Source organism: Rhinolophus sinicus, chromosome 6 (assembly GCF_057876585.1).
Source record: "Rhinolophus sinicus isolate RSI-liver-muscle chromosome 6, RSI-T2T, whole genome shotgun sequence".
Taxonomy (NCBI): domain Eukaryota; kingdom Metazoa; phylum Chordata; class Mammalia; order Chiroptera; family Rhinolophidae; genus Rhinolophus; species Rhinolophus sinicus.
In genome coordinates, this window is record NC_142506.1 from 44675260 (window position 1) to 44693825 (window position 18566).

Below are 18566 nucleotides of genomic sequence, written 5' to 3' on the forward strand. Positions count from 1 at the left end.
GCCCTAATAAAAATATTTAAACTTAAATGTATACATTTTCTTGTTGCGAGATTCCAGGAAGTGGAATTATTGGCTCATAGGATATAAACAATTTAAAGTTTTTGCTACATGATCTGAACTTGCTTTCCCCAATTTGCACAATCTGAACATAATTTTAACAAAAAATAGGCAGGGATTATATGTTTGGGGACAAATGTAAAGCCATATTTTAAATGTTTAATTCAGGTTTGATTTATATTTATTTTAGCCTTAAAATGAGGATCAACTCATTTGATTCCATTTAAGAGTGTTTTAAATTCCTTGGTTCCACATTCTGACTCTATGTTTTTTTCTCTCTTTCAGTGTATTCTCAGTTGTATATATTTTCCCACTAACACTATTTTTCTCCTTCGTGCATGACTTGTGGCTTCACCACTGTCAATCATTTTTCTCCAGATGTTCTTTTTCTTGGTGCCTCATTTATTTCACGCACGACTGGGGCGTTACTCGCTGCCCGTTGTCTCAGCCTCCATGTGATTTGTCTACTCTGTAATTCTGCATCTTTGGATGATAATCTTATTACTTTTAGGATCAGTGAAATATATATGTGTGTGTGATTTTTATGTACTTGCTGTCTTCTCATCATCACTGCTGTGGCCAATTATGAGCAAATCTTCATGCTTCGCATGCCTTCTTGTTTAATTGTGTCCATCTGTCCTCAAAGTTGTGTGTTGTTGTCACTACATTCTTTTGCTTTTGTATATACATTTACTTGCAGTATGTCAGAGTGCTCCAACATTTACAATAGCAATTTATAGTTCCCATTAGCACTGTTTTATTCTAATATGGTTGGTCATTTGGGATATAAACTTTCAAACATTCTGGAGTTACTATAGTGAATGTTAAATTACATATCTGGATTTAATGGTTATTCATGGACTCCTTATAATATTATATAACTCATGATCCCTAAGGACTTTTGAACATTAAATATCACCACACCTGGGCCTTTTGTTGGGTCATAATTATAGCTTTTGCAGAAACTCTGTAGTGTAATTTGAATAGATAACTTAATTGTTTCCCTTATGCAAAATTCTTTTTAGTATACCTTCTAAGACTCACTGTTAGTTGGGAAAATGTTTCTTTTACATTTGGTTAAGTTTTAATTCTGAGCTCGCTTTTTGCTGCTTATTTATTTATTCAATTTTATTTTAACTGAGTTATAATTGACATATAACATTGTGGAAGTTTAAGGTGTACAACATGTTGATCTGAGCCATTCGTATATGGAAACATGATTTCTACTGTGGCGTTAGCTCACAGCTCCAGCGTGTCTTACCTTGGAGGCCCGGGGATGAACGAAGAGCCCTTGGCCCCGCCCATGGGAAATGCATACCCACTTGGGTTGTGAGAATGTCACACGTATCAGAGCTGCTGCACTCCGAGGTAGAAACGTTGTTTGGGGCCTTGAAGGAAAGGTTGGGTTTCAGAGAAGAGTGGAGGACAGGGCACGAGCAGGAAGAATAGTTTGACAGTGGAAAGGCAGTGGGGTCAGTCCAGTTGGCAAAGGTTACGCCACATTTAAGGGCGTTGAGGGGACACAAGTAGTACCAGGTGTGGAAGGGCAGAGCTTGGACTGCTGTGGTGGCTTTGTACAGGAAACTGACAGAAAGGAGGCACTTTGTGGGTAATGTTGAGGATATAAGTCAGAAGGGGAAACATTGGAGGAGGGCGTTTCAAGACTTAACTGTTCATTCATGGAACCGAGGAATGGTGTGTGCCTGCCATGTGTCTACCATGTGCCAGGGCTCTGACCCATCATCCCTGCTCTTAGGGGGCTGGACGTTTATCATGCCGCCTCTTAGGGGGCTTACACTCCATTGAAGGAGAGAGGAAATGCACATCTGCATATATAGCAGCCATATGTATAATACATACCTTGTGGCATTTAAAGTTTCCTGAATATTCTAGCTTTCAGGGGCTGTGACCAGTGTGCAGACAAATGTTCCGTGCACCGTTATATCCCTGGACCCTTTCAGGAATCTCTCTTTGCTCTTATGGCTCAGCCTGGTGGCTCCTGTGACTCTCCCCAGTGCCCCTTTGGTTACAATTCCTATTACATTGTCAGTCTGCCTGTGGATGCAGCTGGAAGACTCCGGCTTCCCCCAGGATAAATCCTCTTGAGGAGCTGACATACTGGAAGTAGCATTTGAAATGAGCAGATGCGGGAGGTAACCAGTGGAGCCAGACGACACAGCTGCTCGTCCGGTGATAACTAGCAATTGGTTCCTGTCTCCGCAAGAATGACCTCCAGGTTCTGTCGCGCTTCTGCTGGGCTGCAGAAGCTGCGAGAACATGCCGCTGGGTGACTTAGCTATGTGTCCACGGCCCTGAAAAGTCGATAGCTTACAGCAACCTTCTTCTTTTTCCTGGATAGGAATCTTACATGCTTTCTGCAGAACTTGGAGAAAAATGTGACGCCATAGGCAAGAAGTTGTTATACTTGGAAGATCAACTTCACACAGCAATCCGCAGTCATGATGACGACCTCATCCATATCCTTTTCATCGTGCACATTAAGCACCAGCTAGGTTATTTGGTAAAAGCAAGTCTTAAAAAGATAAACAATTGCCCCATGCCTCAGCAGATGGAAGCAGACAGATATTGCTGTTGTTACAGATCAGCACACCGCAGATCTCAGATTATCCAGTACCCAATGGCTTCGCTCTAGTTTTTGGGAAGGCAGCATTTTTGGTTATGAAAGCTGACCACTAAAAATTAGCCATGCAGTTCAGACATGCAACCATGAGACCAAAGCAGAATACAGTTTTCACGGAGCGGGAAGCTGGGTGTGCAGGACTCGGTGTCCTAGAGGCTTTCTCAATACCAAGAAACCCAAATGCATGCGTGCTTTTCTTTACCACATAGTTCTGCCATGTAACAGGCAGAAGCGTGTCACAACTCACAGGACTTCGGGTTCTTTGCACTTTCTTCTTGCACAAGAGTCAATACACCTGGTGTCACATACATACAAATAACTTCATCAAAACTGACTGCCAGTGAGCAAGATGGCGCGAGAGTTTACTAGCACCGCACGTCATGCACCTGTGTGGAGCACTGTGTCCCCTCGTGATCTGTGGGGATGGTCAGTTTGTCACTGCTTTTTCCTTTGAGGGAAGATGGGTGGGTGCACAGGGATATGCAGCCCCACCCTGTATCTTTTCATTTATTTAATCACAAGTCGACACTTCTTCAGATACAAACACTTTCTGTCCGTCATCCTTTCTATTCTGCAGGATGATGTTTGTTACATGGGCTTGTGGGAATTGCAGTTATTTTGGTCTTTGCTTCTCATAGCTGTCTTTTCAGAATTCCAGTTCTTATCATACTTTATCTTGAGTGTGTGAGTGTGTGTGTGTGAGTGTGTGTGTGTGTGTACATAGCCTTAAGCGATCAAGCATTAATCTTAATCACAAGTATTCAGATCCACAGTTAATGATGGAGTCAACACTGTTTCCTTCCTCCTTGTAACCTTAAATTTGACCTTGCTTATTAAACTTAGCAGGAAATTTCTTCAACATAATCAGCTATTATGTTCACATTGTTCAAGGTAGATTTTTAAAAGTAGACATTCTGTTCCTCAAACTTCCTGCCACTTAAAAAATACTGGTCTTTAATCTATTATTAGGAGGTTGGCCAAAGAAACAGTAGAATGTTTGGTTTGCATTTTTGTTTATTCCACGTTCATAGATCACACAGATTTGAGAACTTATAAGGGGACATGGCTCCTAGGAAATGGGCGAATGACTGTATGTGGCTGGTCCCTTGGGGGCAGCGCCCTGCAGACCACCAGTGGCCCAAGCCCAGCTGGTGGGGGCTTTCCTAGTGGGACGTCTCTCAGGCTCGATGTGGAGTCTGTTGGCCATTCTGAGACCTGCAGTCAGGACTTGTGGTGGTCTCTTGTTTAGAAATTTTCTAGAAGGTCATTTTGATTTCAGGGCATTGGGTTTTCTCCTTAATAAGGTTGGTGGCATGGAGGAAGCTGAGATGGGACAGAGCTGTGTGTAAATAAGACCCTCTCAGTTTTCCCACGGCAGCTCAAGCCATTTTCAGCAGCAGCAGCAGGACCACACACAACTGATAAGCCTCTTTAAGCATCAGCTTCCTCGTCTGTTATCAGACAACATGTGGCTCTGAGGTTTTCATGGGGACTAAGTGAGGCTGTATTCAGAAAGTGTGTTTAACATAGTTCTTATCCGGGGTAAGAGCTTGGTTTTAGGTAGAAAACTATGTTCTCCAAGGCCATTTGCCTCACCATTCTCAGTGTCTGTGTCACAAGCTGAAAGCACGTCCCATAAGAGGTTTCAGTTAAGTCCCTGAACTATTTTGTAATAAACGTTTGAAGGAATCGCTCAGTAACCACACAATGACTTATATGAAAAACCATTTAATTCTATTAAAACTGCTATAGGGGCCGGCCCAGTGGCTCAGGCAGTTAGAGCTCCATGCTCCTAACTCCGAAGGCTGCCGGTTTGATTCCCACATGGGCCAGTGGGCTCTCAACCACAAGGTTGCCAGTTCAATTCCTCGAGTCCCACAAGGGATGGTGGGCAGCGCCCCCTGCAACTAAGATTGAACACGGCACCTTGAGTTGAGCTGCCGCTGAGCTCCCGGATGGCTCAGTTGGTCGGAGGGCGTCCTCTCAACCACAAGGTTGCTGGTTTGACTCCTGCAAAGGATGGTGGGCTGTGCCCCCTGCAACTAGCAACGGCAACTGGACCTGGAGCTGAGCTGCGCCCTCCACAACTAAGACTGAAAGGACAACAACGTGACTTGGGGAAAAAAAACCCTGCTATATATAGATAGGGATTATTATCCCTACTGGATAGCTGAGAAAACTGAGGCTTCTAGAAATTACGTAGCTGGTTCGAGGTCATTTCTAAACAGTGGCAGAATCTTCCAGCCGCAAACCCCGTGGTCCTATTTGACCAGCAGGCGGCAGCTATGCCTGTAAATAAAAGGACAGGCCCTTTTGTGGAACATACAGTTACTATACACATTTTAAGCTATAGTAAGAGTTTTTATTGAAGTCATTTTTTTTGAGAATTTTGTTGATCCTTGCTGAGATAGGTGGGGACACACTGGGGACATGTCAAACCAGGGTTGGGAAGTGCTGGTTTAGGTACTGAAGTCAGCCCTCCCGCAAATAAAATCTACAGCACTATACGGATTTGAACTCAGAGTCTTCCCTGAGGCCCAGGCTTTGTTCTGTGTCACTGATTGAGAGTAAATACAAGGAAAGTGACTTTGAACTCATACAAAGCAGCACTTAGATTTGAATGGAGCACCATGCACTGAGCTAGAGAGATGTTTACAAGACAGCGGAGGCAGCCCTTGTTTCAAATTAGAACTTATCTGGGGATCCAGAGAGGCTGCTGGAATCCTGCAGCCAAACTCTGACTGGATTGTTTCCATTCTTGATCAAAGATACGAAGCTGAGTGCGGCTGAAAGAAACGGCTTGCTGTCAACAAGAAAGAACTGTGCGGTGAGGGTAATATTTTTGTTTGGTTCCATTAAGCACTCTGCCAGAGCCCACTGTGCATGTGATGTGGAGTGAACGTGACGAATGTGAGTCCACAGCAGACGTCTGGGTCCAGAAGATTCTAGCCTTGGATGCAAGATGCTCATTCTTGGTGTGGAAGGCACTGGACCTGCCACATAAACCATGTGTGTGGGGAAGCCTTATTGGTGTGGCACCCAGTAGGGTGGCGGGGGTCAGCTCTGGGTTTGAGTCTCTAGGCAGACCCTCTGGGTATCCTGACTTCATGTAGGGGCCACAGGCAACCTACTGGGAGTCTCCTGCTTTCACGAAGAAGACACTGGATTGACAGATCTGAGGGGGGTAACAGGCCATGTCTGTTCATCATCCTGACAGGTTCACTAAATTACACGTAGCATGACCAAATAACAACACAAACCCGTCAGCTACCACGGCGGCAAATGTCTGAAACATGTCTGCAACACTGATTGAAAGAGCTGGTGTCGCACAGGTGACTCACGCCTGGTGTCTGAGGACAGGACAGGAGATGGGACTTCATTGTCAGTCAAGATGGATTTCCAGGAGCATTTGTCTGAGTCTTTAGCACAATTTCACAGTCATTTTGGGTTCTAATTGGCAGTTATGTTTTGAAAAACATTTTGAGTGTCTGTAATGCTTCCTCTGTGTTCAAAACTCTTTAATTGAAACCATGCAGTTTAGGTGGTTTTTAAACAGGGGGTTGTCTCACTTTGTTCACCTTCAACTTCAACCACACACTTTCAAAGGAGAGAAGTGTGCTTGGGTTTGGGACACTGGGGGCATCTTTCAAAGCCCTCCCGGCAGTTCTGCCCGCCTCTGAGTCACAGGTGAGATGGGAACAAACGGATTCCATTTGGTCCTTTACAGCCACGTCCGGGAAGCCCTCATGGGATTCTGTTCTCTCTGCTTGTGCGGAAGGTGTGGTGCTTGATGGCAGGCCAGCGCTGTGAGTGCATCAGACGTCACACCCCCGTAAGAGGCCTGTCTGGTTCAACTTTCAAGTGTGTAGCTTGAACATACAAAAGTAACAGGAGTTTGGGGATAATTGCCCCCTCTCCCTGGGGATGTTTTCCACTTCTGGAGCTAAGGAGCTAGAAGAGGGACCATGATGATCACGGAGCCCCATTGCGAATTTCATACATAAAACTGAGACCTGAAGAGGCTGTTATTCATCGCGTCGTGATGCAGGTCTGGTGGCCACGGCTCTTCCCTTCAGCTCCCACCACAGGGGGTGGGATGGGCAGAGGAAGAGTTGGAGCCCACAGTGAGGGAGAGGGCATGGACACAGTGGGGTACTGGCACCAGGTGGGCACTCCAGAGAGTGCCCGGGACAAGCACCAAGTCCACGAAGCGAGTCGTGTGTGGGCAGCACTTGTCTCTGTGCCCTTGGGCAGCTGTGCTCCTCACCGTTGGCTTTCCACGAAGGTACATTTCCCAGGCCTGCAGGCCGTAGTGGCTGTAGGGGAATCACTGTTGTTATGAAGGACGATCTGGCCAGTGAGAAGCGTTTCAAGGCTGTGCTGATATTTCTCTTTGGACAAAACTAGGTCGGATGAACGGAAGGCTCAGCTACTAAAATGATCACTCGGAAACTCCAGTGCCACACTCGATTGGTTTTATATGTGAACAAAAGACCCCTTTGAAAGAATTTGAGGACCTTTGCAAATGGCTGCCTAAATGACAATCCTGCCTCACCACTATATTCCTGGACGACATCTGTGAGACGTGTCTTACCCCTTTACTAATTACAAACACAGTTTGTAGAATTTTACTATCAAGAAGTTATGCACTTACTTAATATGTGTGTAATCCATCCCAAGGTGGTAAAGAATGGTCTTGGGTTCCAAACATGTTTTAAAGATGTTGGCATGTCAACCTTTGTGTTATTATTGTAACTAGTGTGCCAAGTTTCTTCGATGCCACCACTACCTGGTGGCATATCTGTTACGGGGACAGTATACTTAGCTACAGATGTTTCTATGGAACAGGCATCCTAAGAAGCAGTCAACTCTTGTGAGATCTATTGTCACACTCAGGTGCACTGAGCACCTCCATCATTTACACCTAAAATTTCAATATGGAGTTTTACTTTATTTTCTCAGCCTTTTGACAAAAATCAAGGTCAAATATGTTCATGGGCTTCAACTATGAGCTCATCGGACTAGCAATTAAAGAATCTAATTCCAGTCCTACTCTACTGCTTAGTAGCCTTAAGATCTTGGTTAGATGTATGAAATGGGATACAGTGAGAAAATGTGAAAATATTTTTAAAGTATATTTTTCAATCTAACCTCTAAGTACCTTTCTGCAGCCTGGATCTCTCCCCAACCTCAGACTTGTGCCTGCTTCCTGCGTGGCATCTCCCCTTGGCTGATAAGTAGGCTTTTCCAATTTGACTCATCCAAAATCAAATTCCTCCCCACACTCAGCAAACCCCAACTCATTCCCAGTCTTCTCCTTCTCGATACCTTGCAAGTCTATTTTTCCAGTTCATGGCTTAGATAAAAGAAATCAGAGTCATTCTCACTGCCTTTTCCTTCTTTCACATTCCACATGCAGTTCATCACCATATGCTGTTGACTCTACCTCCAAAATATCCAGAATCTGACCTCCTCTCATCACCTCCCCTGCCACTGACTGGGTCCAAACTATGATCTTTTCTTCTCTGAATTATTTCTCTCATCTCCACGTTTCTGCTCTGCCCCCCTGTAATCTATTAACGATGAAAGCAGCCAGCGTCGTGTCATTCCCTTGCTCCAAGTCCCCCCACAACTCCCATCTCACAGTCCATATACGCAGCCTGCACGCGTGAGTGTGTGTGTGTGTGTGTGTGTGTGTGTGTGTGTGTATGTGTGTGTTGCTCTACTCACTGGCACTTAAGCAACGTGACAGCAGTGACTTTGTTCACTCCTTCACTTCCAGGTCATTTCTTAGCACACAGTAGGAGCTCAGGAAATACTTGAATACCTGAACGAGTGACGCATGAGGATCTCTATCTATGCCTTCATCTCCCCAACTGCTTAATGGTGAAATGTGGTTCACGGGGTTTCTTTTATAAACACATCTGTTTAAATATGAAAGTGTGCATGTCCATTGTGAATATTACAGAAGTATGAAAGAAAAGGCTGTATCTCCTGCCAGTGCAAATACCTAGAAATTCACCACTCTGTCTTTCTAGCTAGAAATAGCTCATCTCTCTCTCTCTTTCAAAATTAGGGTCCTTCTATACAAATTGTTCTGCAACTTGCTCCCCCCGCCCCCACTCCACATTTTATCCTGGATTCTCCTCCATTTCACTACATTCAAAATGTTTTGGAACTCACATTTAGTAAGAAATCATACAGTCAGGTTGGTTAGAGAGAGTTTATGTTGTAAATAAAGACATGATTTTAGTCATTTCGATGATGATAGGCTCGTTACAGAAGGTTCCAGGATTCCTGATGTCTAGCCCAGCTTGAGCAAAAGGTGTTTGCGACCTCTGCTATCTTGTAAATTAACCTTAAATCTCGTGCTCCCTCACAAAAGGCACTCCACGCTCACAAGAGAAAAATATTTCTTTGAACCCTAGCCCTGTGAAGCAAGTATAGGATCTGCATCTTATAAGTGAGACAGTTCAAGCAGTAAGTGATTTGCCAGCTTCCGGAGCTCAGATCCTGTCTTCTGACACCTCTGTATGTCGGTGGACCTGCTGTGTGAGGGGCTGTGTTACTTTAGTTGTATAACTTACGCTCTTCCTTTTGAGGCATTTCTCTCACTTTCTTTTTAAAAACTTGTGCAGTGTATTCTGCAAGTGCCAGAAATTTGATGAGTTCTTTAAGAAGCATCTCATTTTGGTTTGGTTTCTCTCTGTCAAACCCTTTGTCACCATTTAGTATATTACAAACAGGGGTGTGTGTCCCAGGCTGAATAGCAAAGGTAATTCTATCCGAGGAGTTTGTTAGGATTCATAAAGTACTTGAGGTCTGTGCCTACTCTTTATAAATGTAGCCTAACTTTGTGATTGAACTTCAGCTTGGTGTTCAGTCTGGGACCACTTACACTTTTGCTTATATAAAGTCCTATGTTTTTTTTTTGGGGGGGGGTTTTTTTTTTTTTTTTTGCTTTTGCTTGTATAAAGCAGTATGTGTTTTCACGAAAGATTACCAGGGCTGTCCAGAGAAATGGAGGAAAAAGAAGTCTTTAAAAAGTATATTGGGTTCTTTCTTCCTAGCACGCCCTCATCCCCACCCTCATTCCCCTCAAGTTCAAGTGCAACGAGTGAACCATCATAGTAAATGTATGTGAATTACACAAATAATGGAGTCTGGTGAAGCTTTAAGAGGTTGAAAAGCTGCCAAAAGCTTTTCGGGGTGGTTCAGCATTTTTGCTTAGGAGAAGTTTATTTGCATAATTCCCAGGTTCCTCTGGAGTTCCTTATTTAGGAAAAAAGAGAAAGCTTTGCACGTCATAACCTAAGGTTGCCTTTTTCTCTTGACATTGCATTGACATTGTCCTTACATAAAATAACGTAGAGTATCTGTGAGTGGTGAGCCCTCTGCAACTACTTTCTGTTTTCTTCATATCTGATCGAGTAACATTCAAGTGGTCTGATCTCATGTGATGATTTAATGATATTTAAGTGGTGTTGACATAGTTCTGTTTCCCCTTCGTTCCTGTTGGATGAGGTGAAATTAGTTTGCTTGTTAAATTAAAAGAATTCAGCCCACCTCTCATTCTGTGTTTATCTTAGAGTTTCTGACTACAGGTACAAAAGGAAAGAGCAGGGGGACTGAGGGATAGATAGAAAAAGCACCGTTGGTTAAATGTTCCCCAGTAGAGCCTGTTTCTTAAGAGAATAACAACTGATTTATACCGTATAATTCTCTGTGAGAAACAGCTTTACTGGTGAGGAAACTAAGCACCCAACAGTTGAAGGAAAACAAAGAAACGCTGAAAAGGCATGCTCCCTGCACTTTGCCAAATCTCGAGTATGAATAGTTCTTTTACAAGAACTTGGGAATTTAATAACACGTGGCAGCAAACTAGCACCTACAGGGATTTAGAAGTCATTGTTTCACGAGAAAACTGAGGTTCTAAGTGATTTGCATCAGTGACAAGGCTGGTGATGACCAGCAGGGACCGTAACTCGTGACTCAGTGTGGACCTACGGTGGCCCCAAGTCCGGGGTTTCTCGAGGAGGCCTTTGCACTGGCAGAGCTCTTGGCCGTGACAGTTGCCCCGCCCCAGCTTGGGATTTAGCAGGAATTACGGCCCCATGGACCCTAATCATGGAGAATCCCAGCTAGCCATCTGTCTTAGGCTCAGAGCTGACTCTTCCTTTCCCTTTTGAAACTGCACTTGTGGTAGTTAATAACCGCAGGCCTTGTAGAAATTGCAATCTTTCTTAAAAGAAGTGTAAAATTTGTATTAATATTTAATTCCTACAATTGGGAAGAACTTGAGGCTGCAATGAGATAGCAGTGCCCATCTGCTTCTGGCAGGCTCACGTGCCTTACGAGGTCCCTGGGGGCTGCCGTCACCTTCCCCTATGCCCCTTAACAATGTGTGCACAGTCTCTCAAGAGAGAGCTCCAGATGGTGAAGGAAACTCTGCAGGCCATGATCCTGCAGCTCCAGCCAGCGAAGGAGGCGGGAGAAGGAGAGGCGGTGGCTTCCTGTGTGACAGCTGGTGTCCGGGAAGCAGAGACCTGAGGCGTGACAGGATGGGGGAAGGAGGGTGAGTGAGCACATCATCTATAAGGTGCTCAGGGGGCCGCGCTCACTGCACTGCACACACAGTGTGCCTGAGTCATCGTGGAGATGGAGCATCGAGGTCTCCCAGCAGAAAGGGGCTCCATGGTGGCTCTCCTGAGGCCGAGCTTGGGGGGAGGGGGCACTGATTGGCACATGGAGGGGGAGGGATCAGCTGAATTTCCTTCTAAATGTCAGTCGGAGGCACCTTTACTGTGTTATTAATGGGAGCATCATGCACAAGACTTGGAAATCTTTTCATCTCAGCTCCCACTAGACAGAAGTTGGGGTGAATTCTGCTAAAAAAAAGTCTCTTCCGGTGTCATCTCCCTTTTTTCTGCAATTAAAATGTCTTCTGATTTAAGGACGTATAAAAAGGAAACCAAATATATTTCCCACCATACCTGTTACATTTTCCTACAGGCAAATAATATAAGGGAGCTAATTAACCTCAGAATATGGAATTAGCAGGTTTTCACCTTAATTCTGGATTCACTAGAATCTCAGAAGAATGAACATGAAAAAAATGACAAAACATTTTTTTAAAGATAACAGCCTATCAGTGACGTGTAGCCTTTCCGTTTTTCTACTGTGGCAATACCTATCTCCTGAAGCTCCATCAGGACATTCCAAAATTCTCCAACAAGAGCAGGAAGGGAACAGGAGGTGTGAACGGATCAGGAGGCATGTATAAACTTTGGAGCCACTCCTGTTTTCCTCCTGAATCAGTTTCCCTCACTGCCTGTCAGGACATGGCCATGGGAACCTTCAGTGCAGTAGTACTAAGTGTGACAGCGTGGTACGCAGTGTGACAGTGTGGTACTCAGTGAGACAGTGCAGTACTCGGTAAGGCAGTGCAGTACTCAGTTAGGTAATATAGTACTCAGTATGGCAGTGTAGTACTCAGTAAGACAGTGCAGTGTACTACTCAGTCAGGCCGTGTAGTACTCAGTAAGTCTGTGCTTTATTACTCAATAATGTGGGGCCCTGCAGGCCTCTCCCTGTGGAGGCAGCTGTAAATCAGGCTGAGTTCCATCAGGCAGCACCCCCTACACGCATGGCAGAAGGCAGCCTCTGAGAGATGCTCCACACACACACAGTGGTCCTGTCTGCTATGCCACCATTTCCGCTTGCAGAGCCACAGTGCCCATTAGGATTAGTGTGTGAGACAGCTTACAGTAAAGAACCCCACTTGATTTTGTCTAACCCCAAACTTCCCAAGTTTAACGGATCATGGATTCTTTTTCATTTGAATCCTATTAATACCCCCCACTTTAGTGCTGTACAGCAATGCCTTCTCTGGGAAGCCGTGGTCCACGCACTGATTTACACCATTTATATATGTGTCTGAGACCAAAACTCAGACTTTTGCAGAGTGTTGAGCTTAATAACTACTGGCCACAGTTTGGTAAGTTTAATTGATTAATTGTTTTTTGTGCACTTCTATTTTCATTTGATAGTTACAGGAATTGTAATGCTCCTGCCTTCATGAGGATCCATGGACACAAGACAATTTCTGTCATTTCTGGAAGTCGTGCTGTCATTTCTGGAAGTCGTACTGTCATTTTCAGAAATCATGCTGTCATTTCTGGAAGTTGCGCTATCATTTCCGGAAGGCGGCTGGTGCTTTGCTAAACCTTCCATGGTGGGTAGCACGTCTGTCCTCAGTGAAGGAGATGCCCTTAGAGCCATTGGTTGGCCAGGGTCCAGGAAACAAAGCAAAAGCTCAACATGTGAATTTGCTGATTGTGTTTCCTACAGTTTTTTCTTGAGCATTTTAAAAAATATTCTACACATTTTAATAAGTGAAATTGATTTGTTCCAGGAATTCTTGGTTTTCCAATGATGGGCCAAATTCCTGAATTGTTTATAATTACATCTAAAAATTATGTACCAGTCACATGGCACTTGGAATCCTTGAATTAATTCCAGTGAAACAAAACTCGGGGAGAGTCAGGATTCACCATATTGCCAGTAAGAAATCCTTATTTTGACATGCCTTGTTAAAAATACCCCAGACAAGGCATCTTAATAGTCATTAACTCAAGTGTTTTGCATTACTTAGAAACCATCATGATTTATTTGAAAATTTTGGAGGCTAATGACCACTCTATGCATGTCCCAAATAAGGGTTCTTCAGTACTCCCAGTGGGCAGTGCATGCTTTTCCTTGAGACGCTGACCACATTTAAGTATTGGAGCAGGTGAATGATACTTTAATCCTTTGCTGCAACTCACCTCTCATCTATGCTGGTCTCAGTCAGCTGGAAGCCAGCTAATGGCCTGGGTGTTTCCTGTGGCCACAGAGCCTTCTCAGGACAAGGCCCCTCTCTTCAGCCACTGTGACCCTGGAAGATCCATGATCATGTATCCCAACCCAGTTTTTGTCAGGGCAACATAAAAAGAAGTTAGTGCTCGAATTTAAAAGCAACAAGAAAACAATAATAACTGAAAGTGATGACCTAGAGTCTGATATCACTGTGACATGGTGAGAGAATAAAGGTTATATACCACTGCCCACCAGCTGGAATGCTGGCATTCCATCAGCCTCCCATTTATTTTCCACCAGCCTAAATTAGGGCTTGTTCTCAGTCAGAACAGCCCTATTTCCTTCCAACTTCCTGACATTTCAAGATCAAAATGACCGTTTTCCAAACCACTGGTATGTAAGACTGGAAATGTTTCTTCCTCTGCAGTGAGGCTGGTCTCCCCACCCCAGGAACATTCAATGACTCACCGGTATGCACCAGGACTGTCCTAAGACCTTACAGTCATTGTCTCCTTTAACTCCCATGTCAGCCACAGGAGGTGGATGTGTCAATGATGAAACTGAGCCTTAGGAGACCAGTAAGATTTCCCCAGGACACAGAGCTGGTCGGTGGGGGAGTGAGAGTAACAGAGACAGGTGGGCCGCTCTGAACTGCTGCTCTTCCTAAAGTGCCTTCCGAGTCTTTCTGGAACTGTGAGCAGGGAACTTGTTTGTTCACTTAAGAATTCATGGTCACCTTGGGAGCCCTGCCTGGAGAGTCAGAGAAACTGAGCCTGGGAACCACAGCTTCCCACCCCCCAGGGGGGCCCCACTTCTCTACAGACAAAAAGTCTAGGCTCACACAGGAGTCAGCAAAACTACCCACCCACCACCGTCCCAACTATTCAATCCCCATCCTCTGCAAAAGCCAGGAACAATCACGTACTGACTGACACTGGACACATTTTCTTGAAAATCCCCATCCAATTGGTGTTTTTCGGAAAGCGTTCGAGAAAGCAACGTGCACTCATTAGTCAATGCCTTCTTGTATAAGCGATTTAATACTTTTATTTTTAATATCCTCACCTGACCTAATCTTTTTTGTCATGTAATTTATTGCTTCATGAAGTTGACTTTTTGTTACATGAAATTAAAACTAATATCCAAGTCATGGTGCACCTCTAACTTTTTTTTGTCCTCTGGAATGTGGATGACAGAAGAAAATTTATCAAGTTTATTCATGTCATCTTTTTGTTACAGGATGATTAATTGTACAGTCACTTACATCACACAAAACATTTCTAATAAAGCAATGCTTTAAAATGATGTATGTGTTTACTTTCAGATATTAACTAATCAGAAAACAATGGAATTTTCTATTCAAGGTTATGAAATCTAAGGACAACCAATCACGAAGAGCCAACTAGGCTTTAAGCCATAACCGATCAGTCATTTCCTTGCTTTCCATCCATCTTTTCTCTATAAAAGTCTCTCTCCAGCTCCTATCAGAAATGATCCTAACTACTTCCGGTTTGACACTGCCCCATTTGAATTGATTTTTGCTCAAATAAATAAACTCTTAAAATGTTTTATATGCCTCAGTTTGCTTTTTAAAAGTACCATTGTTTGTAAGAGCAAAAATGGGAAACAACCTAAATTTTCATCAATAGTGAACTGTTTAAATAAATATGGTACAGCGACACTATGGAAAGCTTTGAAGTTGCTGAAATACTTTCCATATGCATGTGCTTGAATCTGTAGAGCTATGACTGGACAGGGACCCAGGAGACAGGGAAAAGGGATGGCAAAGAGACTTATTTTTCCCAGTACTCTTCTTTTAAAAATTTTGTACTAAGTGCTAATATTTACTTATTCAAGAAATAAAATGAATTAATTTCTTTAAGAAAAAAACGTAATCAAGGAGACTGGGTTTGGGTCCTCGGGGAGAGCAGGGCACAGAGGTTTCCTTGATACTGATGGTGCCCCATTAGCACCCACTCTGTGCCCAGCATGGCGCCAGGTACCTATGGTGCTTGACAACTATGGCATGCTATGATCTAATGGTTTGAAGGAACGTAATTACCATTTTAGTGTAGTTATTATTTTAAGAACAAAAGATAAATTTTGTTTTCACATTTTCTTGAACAACTATGTCTGGTGGTTTAGTATCCAAAATTCTGCTTTGTCTGGGATCCCAGTTCTCCTCCTACTTAGGGAGTTCGGTAAAGCCTCCTTCCTTTGAAGTCTAACCAAAGAGACCCCTGGGCTGGCTCTATGGGCAGAGTGGGGAGTGGGGGAAAGGAGTCACACCTGTTCACCATTGTCCCTTAGGCGCTACTTACGCAATCGGTGTTTTATTCAATTAAGTAGGCTTTTGAATGTCCACATCACACACATTTTCACACTGTAGACAGGAAGTCATGACAGATGGCAGTATAAAGGGCAATTTGGAAAACAGTTTTACCTCCCCTCATTATTCCTAGAACACGAAAGAATTTCTTGGCATTACCACTCCCTTTTCCAAGTGTTTGGAAAGTGCCTATTTGAAACAAAGCTCCTCTCCATCACACAGATATGATCGCTTCCCATTGTCTATTCATTTACTTAAAAAACATTGAACTCCTAATATAAAATTGTTCTTCCTATAGGTGGATGAATTTATGGGTACAGAGGTGAAAAACTTAGTAAAAATCATCTGGCAGATAATGAAAATGCTGAGCTCTCTTGGTTTTAAATTTACATGATAAATTCTTAGACTATATCCACATGCTCATATACACACAGACACATGCAGACACACACATGGACACAAAAGAGCAGTTCAGCTAATGCTGACCAACAAGTTATTTACTATTTTGTATTTCCTATATGATTTTTATGTGTAAGAATGACACTTAAAAGAAACTTTAAAAAGACTCATGTATAACCCACTATTTTCACTTTCCCTGTCTTTGGTCATACAGAAACATAAACTGTAGCCAGCATGTTTTTTTATTCTGCGAGTTATGTTTAATATTGTGGTATTATATTTTCCATTTTGTGACATAATCACTATAATCATTGTGTTTACTGCTGCATAATATTCTATCAGTTGATCTACCATAACTTAGAGATTCCTCTATAATTGGGCATTAAATCTGTCCAATATTGTGCTGTTATAGATAAAGCTATAATGACATCTCCATGCATACAGCTTTTTCTTTCCTTTGAATGATGTCTCTAGGAGGAATTCCCAGGAGTGAGGCTACTAGAACAGAAGGTATGGCAGATTGCACAGATGAAATGGCATTCCTCCACTGGGGGAGTTCCTCACCAGGTATCGATTGGTCTCATTAATTCTGTGGTGTTCCCCTCGTCGTGAACGTATGCACAGTAACTACAGTGGACAAATCATGGCTGAACAATTCCTACAGTTGCAATGAGAATGGCGCCTCTGCTACCACGTCTCACTGCTGCCCATCGGCAGTGCTCCGGTTGGTTTATGCCCACGCTGTTTTTGTCTCCAGATAAAAAGTGTGGGGTCATGCAAGAATCCAGGACTTAAAGACCAAAGATCTGGACCAACTTTGTTTTCCCCTTGCCAGCTGTGTGACTTCAGGCTGACGACTTGTCTTCTTGGTCCTTCAACACCTGCAAAATGAGGTTGACAATAATAAAGCCTACCTTTCAGGATTGTGGGAAAACTCAAAGGAGTCAATGTGTACAGAAGATTAAAAAAAATAAAGCAGCAGATACAGGCATCTAAAAATGAGGACCGTGTTATAGGAGTATAGGGAGTGAACAGAATCATTGTAAAGGGGAGTGTAACCCTGTCAGGACCACTGTGCCACCCCCAAGAGAATAACTCCTGGGACGCATTTGGCAATTCCGGTTGCAGCTGTTGTTGTTAGTAAAACACAAAAAAAGTGTTTCAATTTGTGGCTTAGTCCACCCTCTTCCCCCTACTTTCCTGGTGGTCTCAGGCATTCAGGAGAATATGAAAGGTGGAATTAGAAAGTGCTTTAGATAACTTCCATTTAATCCACTCAGCCAGCATAGCTGAGAAGTAAATACTCATAAGCACCATAAACATCCTCCCCAACATGCAGACTTGCACAGCAACCTGAGCTTGGCTTGGGATGACCATGGCCAAAGCGTCCTCTCCACGGCCTGTCCCACACCCATTTCACACCCTTAGCCCCTAAGCAAGCGGGAATGCAGATTTCAGACTCCTGTGGGTTATCCCAGCTTTTGGTTTCCTTCCCAAAAGTGCTTTTGACATTTTCTAAATTGAAATATATTTGACATACATTATGTAGATTTAAGGTGTGCATGTTAATTTGATGCGTTTATAGAATGCAATATGATCGCCATTGCAGCGATAACTAGCACTGTCATGTAACATACAACCTTCTTTTACGGTTGGGATCATTGAGTTCTAGTCTCTTGGCAAGTTTGATGATTATGTACATCCTTGTCTGTATTCACTGGACTGTGCACTAGGTCTCTAGGACTGACTACTCCTGGCAGGCCTTCCCACGCCAGTCCCTGTGACTGGCCATTCTTTTACCTCCATCCAACTTCAGTGACCTATTTTCCTATTTTTTACCAACACTTCCCACTTGGGACTTTTATTGTTTAGATCTCTCTTTCTTCATTTTTTGCATTTCCTCTTTAGAGGAGAAAGCGAAAGTGGCAGTTCCCAATTACTTGAGCCCTCCAGGGTGAACGCATGGTGCTTCTAAAGCACCCTCTTCATTCCCTAACACTGACGCAAGGCACTGACTTGGCATTTATTTCCATGTTCAGTGGGGGCTCCAACTTTCAGCAGGAAACTCACATCTGTCACAAGCGCAAAGCCAGGGACACTGGGAGCCGAGACTTTGCTGCCCTGTGCTTCAGTACATAGCAACCCCAGCCACAGTCTTTCTTCACTGGGATGGTGGCATCTGGTGCTTTGTGCCACTTGTCACCCAGAGAGTTCCTTCTTTACAAATAGGATGAGTAGGAACTCCTCGACAGAGGAGCATGAGAATTGAAGAGAAGTTGAAAT

The 18566-nt window shown here is 43.6% G+C and overlaps 1 protein-coding gene across 3 annotated transcripts in view; it reads left to right on the forward strand.

Moving 5' to 3' along the window:
* The window catches only part of DISC1 (DISC1 scaffold protein), a 309809-nt gene extending 295104 nt beyond the window's left edge, over positions 1-14705 (forward strand). For 2 of the 3 annotated variants that reach the window (XM_074316477.2, XM_074316478.2), the window contains exons 12-14: positions 2417-2533; positions 11108-11273; positions 12748-14705. In XM_074316477.2, the coding sequence (XP_074172578.1) occupies positions 2417-2533; positions 11108-11248 (258 nt within the window). In that variant the 3' untranslated portion in view covers positions 11249-11273; positions 12748-14705. The remainder of the gene's footprint in view (positions 1-2416; positions 2534-11107; positions 11274-12747) is intronic. The other variant, XR_012490698.2, reaches the window with a different exon arrangement.
* Positions 14706-18566: the final 3861 nt, after the last annotated feature.